The sequence below is a fragment of the Mya arenaria genome, chromosome 6 (genome assembly GCF_026914265.1).
Source record: "Mya arenaria isolate MELC-2E11 chromosome 6, ASM2691426v1".
In the NCBI taxonomy this organism is placed as follows: Eukaryota; Metazoa; Mollusca; class Bivalvia; order Myida; family Myidae; genus Mya; species Mya arenaria.
In genome coordinates this window covers 80,430,269-80,438,833 of record NC_069127.1, presented here as the reverse complement: position 1 = coordinate 80,438,833, position 8,565 = coordinate 80,430,269, and the positions used below count along the sequence as shown (strand labels likewise).

Below are 8,565 nucleotides of genomic sequence, written 5' to 3'. Positions count from 1 at the left end.
CACTCCAACTTGCAAGAGTCTGATGTGCTAACCACTACAACCTGCAAGAGTCTGATGTGCTAACCACTCATACATTGCCAGAGTCTGATGTGCTAACCACTCATACATTGCCAGAGTCTAAAGTGCTACCCACTCATACATTGTCAGAGTCTGATGTGCTAACCATTCCAACTTACAAGAGTCTGATGTGCATACCACTCATACATTGCCAGAGTTGGATTTGCTAACCATTCCAACATTGCTAGAGTCTTGTATGCTAACCACTCATACATTGTCAGATTCCTGATATGCTAACAACTCCAGCTTGTCAGATTCTGATGTGCTTACCACTCCAGCATTGCCAGAGTCTGAATCGCTAACCACTCATACATTGCCAGATTCTGATATTCTCAACTCTCATACATTGCCAGTGTCTGATGAGCTAACCACTCATACATTGCCAGATTCTGATATGCTAACCTCTCATACATTGCCAGAGTCTTGTGTGATAACCACTAATACATTGCCAGAGACTGATGAGCTAACCACTCATACATTGCCAGAGTCTGATGTGCTTACCACTCCAACTTTGCCTGAGACTGATGTGCTAACCACTCATACATTGCCAGAGTCTGATGTGCTAACCACTCATACATTGCCAGAGTCTGATGTGCTAACCTCTCATACATTGCCAGAGTCTTGTATGCTAACCACTTATACATTGCCAGAGTCTTATAAGCTTACCACTCCAACTTGCCAGAGTCTGATGTGCTAAACACTCATACATTGCCAGAGTCTGATGTGCTACCCACTCATACATTGCCAGAGTCTGATGTGCTAACCACCCCAACTTGCAAGAGTCTGATGTGCTAACCACTCCAACATTGCCAGAGACTGATGTGCTAACCACTCATACATTGCCAGAGACTGATGTGCTAACCACTCATACATTGCCAGAGACTGATGAGATAACCACTCATACAATGCCAGAGCCTGATGTGCTAACCACTCATACAATCCAAGAGTCTGATGTGCTAACCACTCCAACTTGCCAGAGTCTGATATGCTAACCACTCATACATTGCCAGAGTCTGATGTGCTAACCACTCCAACTTGCAAGAGTCTGATGTGCTAACCACTCATACATTGCCAGAGTCTGATGTTCCTACCACTCCAACTTGCAAGAGTCTGATGTGCTTACCACTCCAACATTGCCAGAGTCTTGTGTGCTTACCACTTTAACATCGCCAGAGTTAAATGCGCTAACCACTCAAACATTGCCATATGCTGATATGTTAACCTCTGCAATATTAATTACCGAACAAGTTATAGTAAAACAACATCTTACATTTGCATTTTGTTTATGACGTTTCAGCTTTTACAAGTCGTACTTTTACAAAATTTATACATGAATGTATTTTCTAATATGCTGTGAGTGGGATTTAAGAAAACACATGTAGTAAACTAAAGGCACAGTTGAGCAATCTGCGGTCAATATGCAGACAAATGGCACAAAGGAGTGCTTGAAGCATGCGTTGGTATATAAACAAGAGCGGTCACAGATAGCTATATCCCCCGCCTCATGGGGGCATTTTTTTGTAACGAAAGCCAATCAATGGTAAGGATAGTTTCTCAGGAACATAAGAAATGCGTAAAATTAAGAAAGGGCAATAACTCTTCCTAAAAGTATCCCTTCATGAAAGCCCGTAGACAATTTTAAATGTAAAATAAACAAAGGGCGATAACTCTTTCAAAAAAGGTCAAATCGCAAAAGCCTGACAATATACGCTGCGTCATTGCGAAGAAACCAATTTTAAATGTAAAATAAACAAAGGGCAATAACTCTTTTTAAAAAGGTCAAATCGCAAAAGCCCGACAATATGCGCTGCGTCACTATATAGTAATCAATCTGTGAAAGTTTGGTAGAAATCGCATGAAAAACGTAAGAGGAGTTGCGAAGAAACCAATTTTAAAGGTAAAATAAGCAAAGGGCAATAACTCTTTCAAAAATGGTCGAATCGGGAAAGCCCGACAATATGCGCTGTTCCACAATATGATCATCAATCTGTGAATGTTGGGTAGAAATCGCATGAAAAACTTAAGAGGAGTTGCGAAGAAACCAATTTTAATTGTAAAATAAGAAAGTTTGATAGAAATCGCATGAGAAATGTAAGAGGAGATGCAAAGAAATGAATGTGGGACGGACGGACGGACGCACGCACGCACGGAATCGCGCCTACCATTACTATATCCCCTCGCCTTTTCAAGGCGGGGGATAATTAAAACTAGCTTTAGGTAAATAAAGGTTGTCATCATGTCAGTTATCCAAGTACATTTTTTCAGGTATATTCTGCCCAGTTTACATCCGTATAGATTGCGTTAACAAATATCGTAAACAGCCAAGTCATGAAACAGTTAATTATACATAGCACGCATATATTATTATTAAACAAATTAAATTCTACATGTTAATGATTCCTGAATTCAAATACCGGTATTCTCAATTGTAAAAGTACAAAAAAACTCAGATTAAGATCACAAACCTAAAATATTTTTTTATACAAATCCCCGTCGATAACATCTGATCTGTTTTTCTATTCTATTTAATACAACAATTGAAATTACTGAAACAAGCCTGTAGCCAAGAAACTTATCCCTTGTTTAGGGGCACAATAATCAAGGCCAACGCCACAAAACAACAAACATAAAATAAATATTTATAAAAGTTTATAAACACAATCTTGTATATTAGAAAATGTTTATTACATGTTTTGCTAAATGGAATTTGAAGCATTACTCTCATCTCAATACGGAAACGGCATGTTCAGCCAACACCGGGATTTATTGTAACATTGAATGTCTGACTTGAACAAATTACCTCGCAAAGTAACCCTAGACTATGGCACCATGAACAATTTTGTTACACACATGTGTTTGTCAACTCCCTGACCCAGTGCCCAAGTGCATGTTGAGGAAGTCGAGTATTCTCCGCCAGGCGTCTTCCTGGGCGTGACTGTGTGCCACCATGTGGCCGCCACACATGACCTTCTCGTCTGAAATGAACAAAAAAGCACTAAATACACATGGAAAGCAAGCTATGATCACAGCGAACTGATCACAAGCATTTGCACTGCAACAGTGTATCATGATCACAAGCAGTTGCAACAGTGTACCACAAGCAGTTGTAACTACAACGGTGTATCACAAGCAGTTATAACTACAACAGTGTATCACAAGCAGTTGTAACACTGTTCAACAACAACAGTGTATCACAAGCAACTTACTGGTTGGACCAGCCCTAGCAGTGATCTTGTCAGATACTTTTGACTTGATCAGCCTTCTACAGACCCCGGTGCCGTCCCAACAAAAGAAACAGGGGGAGAGTGTAGTGCGAGTGCACTCTTTTACCAGTTGACACATGAAGTGCTGACGTCACTGGTCTGTGAGCACATCTCGGGGAGTTCGAGATCAGCTGTAGAAGAAGCAAGACGTACTTTGATAAACTGCTTAATAAAGACCTCACGTGTTCTTTCCCTAAAGTTAATGGTAAGCTAGGTTTGGTCCAAGTAAATAATAGGGAATACTTTAATATATATTAAAATGATGAGTCTGAAAATCCGGTTCTTGTTCACAAACCTTTAAACTCTTCTGGCATGAAGTCGAGGGTCATCATACGTTTTCTGCCTGGTTCTATTGCTCGGATGAATGGCATGTGTGGTGGTTCTATAAGATGGCCAGTGTCCGGGTAACGTATAACCTGGGAACATTGATATAATATTGTTACTTCCAAATGTATAGCTTTGCATTTTTTAATCCCCAAACTGAAAAAGAGAAACTTCTATATATACTAAAAATAATAAAAGCTAATCATAATATCCACACATTTAATGATTATATTTCAGTGTGTGTATACCACGTGATAAATTACGTCATACATTTTTTTCCGGTCCCGAATTTATTCCTTCTCATTCTATTTAAAATAAATCTGTTTGTGTCGATTTTTTTATCTCGACTTTTTCGCTATGTCCACCTCGTTTTTTTCAGTTCCAGTGGTCTAATTTCACACATTTCCTATGTTCTTTATGTCGAACTGTAGATCGTGACGTAGGTGTGAAAATATTCATGACGGTTTGTGGCACGTCGCAAAATACCGTGCGTGTCAATATAACAAACTGTCATAATTGAGGAATACAAAAATGTAATTGGTAAGTGCGAATAATTAAAGTTGTTTGTGTATGTATTTAATTAAAGGGACATGTATTGCTCAAGCTCTTTGATATTGTATAAAGGAATGACGTCACCATTACGTCATATGTACTTCCATTGTGTATGTGTGAAAAAAAAAAGTTCTTATGATTGATAGACATGTTTTCACATGCTCAATACACTGTAAATCAAAACTATCATTATTCCTGAAACTTTTATACCTTAAGTATCTATTCTTGCTTGATTTATCATTAAGAGTAGAGATTAAAGCATAAACCGCTGCCCTATAGTTGAAAGGTCATTTTGGAAGATCTGTCATGGCGGACGGTGCGATTTTTAGAGTTTGTTTTTCAAGTGGAGTGATTTTTCTTAAGAATTACTTGACCCCCCCCCCTTTTTTTATTGGCTTAAAAGGTAATTTAAAGCTTGTAATTTAAGAATATATGTGGTTATCATAGCCTGCATTCGCTCGAAATGCCTTTAAATGTTGTCTAAAAATTATAATTGTACATTGAATTATATAGGGAATAACAATGGTGGTGTGTAACCTAAAAACATGAACATTTTATTGATTAGATATCAATCCCGAATAGGAACAGAAAGAATAACTACAAAATGTCAAATGTTAGTTCCACTGCTCTGGTCGACCAATTCAGAGAAGAACCCGTTATAAAATCTTACAATGTACAAATGTATGCAATTGTGGATTTATATGTGTTTTGTGTGATCCATAAACGTAAAAGAAAGAAATTTGACACAAATAATTCTTCTTTTGTTTCACTTTATTTTTCAATAATAAGTTTGCTCTTTTCACGACGAAAATATTTAACAAGACCGCTCAATTGTGGATGTAAACATCGGACAATCCAACTCAAACGTGTTGGGATTGGTGATATTTTTTGTAATTCGGACGAGTCGACTTTTCGTTATCTCGACTTTTTTCACTAGGTCCCGAAAAAGTCGACATAACGAGGTTCGACTGTATATGCTTCGTCGGAAGGCAATATTTTGCTCACAATGAAAGATAACTTTCCTTTTACTACACAATTTTAAATGAAACATAGAGCAGTCTATGTCGTTTAAATAGCCCAGCCTTCGTTTTATTACTGGAGTTTGATAAGGTGATTGGTTTCATCAAACACTTCGACAAACTTGTTTCCAAAATAATGTATTGACAGTGCTCCGTCAAACGGCCGTATTGTGAAAAGGTTCGTCGAGGTGTTTTAAGAAACTAAACTCTCAATCAAACTCTGGTAAAAGACCGAAGGCGTGGCTCCGTAAGAGGCTTAGACTTCGTTTCATTTAAAATGGTGAAGAAATGGGAAAGTTATCTTTGTTTTAAGTCTTCATTCGCAGCAAAATGTTGCCTTCCGACATAGCATTTATGACGCACTTTATCACGTGGTATACACACACTGATATTTATACATGTAAGTAAATAAAAAGAAAACGTATCAAACACGAGTCCGCATTGGACGTTTCTAATCTGAGCTTCAACTTGTGCTGTACAGACTAGCGGTTTTCGGGGGGGGGGCGCACCCGGCGCCGCGAGCCCTCCCAAGAAAATCGTCCTTTTTATTTCAATATAGGAGAAGAAAAGGAATAAAATACGTCCAAATACACCATCATTTTGAATAGAAATTGTTAAAATTGTATTAAGGGAGAATCCCCCAATACCCCCTGCCAACACTTTAAACCAAACATTTCATTTCAAAGGGAGGGGCGAAAGTCAAAATGGTACGCCCCTCAGTTTCGCCCCCTCTAGCGTCGAATCCTGGGTCTGCCCCTGGTATACATGTAACTCTCGTTATGTTTCCATCTAATGACCAAGACAAAACACTTTGGGTTGACATGTACTGTTACAGTACATTTATAGGATAATGACTACACAAACCTGCAAATTGTCCTTGAACTGTGCAGGTATGTTGTCTTGGAAGAACGTGTGCCACTTGGGATGGACTTGCTTATCATCTTCCCCTACTACAACTAGGATCTTGGCCCCGTGCTGCCACGCCTATGGAGGGTAAGGGACACACTGTTACAACTTAAGTCGTTCTAATGTCACATTAGGAAGTATTTTTACGTTTTTGTTCTACATTTCGAAACAAATGAATAAATAAAATCTTGACGCCCATCAAACTTCAAATAAAAATAAATTTAAACTAGTGTCATAACACTCTTTAAACACTTTATATTACTAAAGTATTGTTTAAAATCAATTAGTTTTCCAAATGCTAATACCTATGTATATCTTTATCTAGGAGATTTAACCAATGCCTTTTTAATAATAAAATTGACCAACTTTGTCTTTAACATCTTTGAAGATCAAGAGATGTTTGTCGAACAATATGCCTCTAAGCGCTACTTTGTCAGTAACTTGTGGACGATTAAAGAAATACTAGTATGTTATTTTTTAAGAAAGAAATGCATTGATGATGAAATATAGCAAAACGCGTTTGTTAAAGTGACGACAATAAATTTAGGTCAAAATTTCAAGATTCTGTGATCTTGACATTTGATCTACTGACCCCCATCTCAAAAAGGAGCAAACAAGTCAAGTTCAAGCTAATACTGATTTGCAACAGTCCTAGAACATTATCCGTTTTCTCAAAGTGTCATTGTCCTAGGTAAAAAGTTTCTCGGGTCATCATAAGTACAGCGTTTTGATATAACTGTGGCCTGTAAATCTCTAAACAATAAGGATCATCTACCGGTCAATTAAAACCTAATACTGAAGTTTCGTGATCCTAATCCAATCTCGAGTTTACATTTGACTATGACCTTGACATTTGACCTAATGACCCTCAAACAATAGGGGTCATCTAATGGTCAAGAGGTGCCTACCACTGCTGTTTCAGGATCCTAAGTGAAACCATTTTCGTGTTATTTTGTGGTCAAAGTTTTCATAAGAGTGTTGGCTGTGACCATAACCTTTGACTTACCGACATTAAAAAACAATTCAAGGTTCATCTAATGGTCAAGGACAATATACAACTGATGTGTCATGTTCCTATATCAAACTGTTCTCGAGTTATGCAGACAATACTTGGTCTTCCGACCGACCATCCAATATATAAATTATATATTTCAACATAACAGTTCTAGAAGGGCACGGGCATTGGAATTTAACTCTCAAATGCGATATGTTATCCCTCCATTGAGCACTTGTCACTGGTCAAATGTCAGAGTGATTTAAATGTTACCTGGATATACAGTATCAATCACCGCAAGCGATATAATGTACCAGATAAAAAATGCAAGCTCTAGAGTTGAACACTAGCAGGCGTATAAGTAAATAAAGCTGTTACTTATCTGCACACTACTTATAGCATGACTAAGCTTTGCCTACCTGTTACTGTTTTCATATGGGAGTTAATGTGGAAACAAAGAAAGCACTCCTCAACATGGTACGAAAGAAGTTTAATGTAAAGGTTGTTTTCTCAAAGTTGATCCACATTTAGCCATGTTCTATATCACCTCATGATACAACACTGCTAAGGTGCAATATATCTATTGTGAAGCAAAATGTGAACGTACATGCAACTGGGCTCAGTTTCATCGTCAAACAAACTAAGGAAAACTATTGTCATGAATGAATTGCAATAATTACATCTTATCGTAATACCGGATTGTAATCAGGAATTATTTTGTCGTCTTGGATTTTCAAATATACGGGACCCTGGTGTCGACCAGACTATACTTGAATTACAGTCCAACCCCGTTAAACCGGTAGGGGACTAACAACAGTAATATTAAAATGTGTAGCTCTAAATATTTTTGTATCTTAACATATCGAAGTTAAGTCCTGTCCTTAAAGTGAGCGTGCTCGGACTATGTAAGACTTACAGGCACAGCTCTGGGATTTTTGCATTCATACGCCGGTGTAAGGTCGAGTCCTTCCTCAGTAATCTCCACTCCTTCCTTCTTCGGCCTGAATGTATATCAATGTGCTCACTATTGTACATAAGGTTCCGAATCCCGTATTGTTTTACGTGAGGGTCTGGGTGTGATATTAGATCTTAAAGGCCTAGTTAAATCCTTCTTTAAGTGTCCCCCACCCCCAAACCGTGTATTGATCTTATTCTAATTGCCTAATTGTCTTATCAGATCTCTGATCTTAATCTCCTGCTGTGCAGTTTTAGGGGTTTTAATATAGAAATGGACCCTTAATGGCCCTGAGCCAATAAACGAATACACAGAAAAATGGCCCCTACTGTGACATCGGTGCAATTAGCAGGAGATGCACAGCAGGGGATTGTCATGCCGAAAAATCCTTTAACTAGGCCTTTAAATAACCTGTAATAAATGCTTTTTAATAATCGTGTCCGAAGTTGATTTTTCGTGGTGTTTAGGTTCAGCTCGATGTCCTCTTCCAAGTAT

At 38.1% G+C, this 8,565-nt stretch overlaps 1 protein-coding gene across 7 annotated transcripts in view; it reads right to left on the bottom strand.

Annotated features, from left to right (window-relative positions):
- Positions 1–2,508: 2,508 nt before the first annotated feature.
- The window catches only part of LOC128237447 (peroxisomal succinyl-coenzyme A thioesterase-like), a 15,928-nt gene continuing 9,871 nt past the window's right edge, over positions 2,509–8,565 (bottom strand). For 6 of the 7 annotated variants that reach the window (XM_052952998.1, XM_052952996.1, XM_052952997.1 and 3 more), the window contains exons 7-10: positions 8,032–8,116; positions 6,080–6,199; positions 3,616–3,736; positions 2,509–3,032 (exon numbers count right to left, since the gene is read on the bottom strand). In XM_052952998.1, the coding sequence (XP_052808958.1) occupies positions 2,917–3,032; positions 3,616–3,736; positions 6,080–6,199; positions 8,032–8,116 (442 nt within the window). In that variant the 3' untranslated portion in view covers positions 2,509–2,916. Of the gene's footprint in view, positions 3,033–3,263; positions 3,452–3,615; positions 3,737–6,079; positions 6,200–8,031; positions 8,117–8,565 lie in introns of all 7 variants that reach the window. The other variant, XR_008261606.1, reaches the window with a different exon arrangement.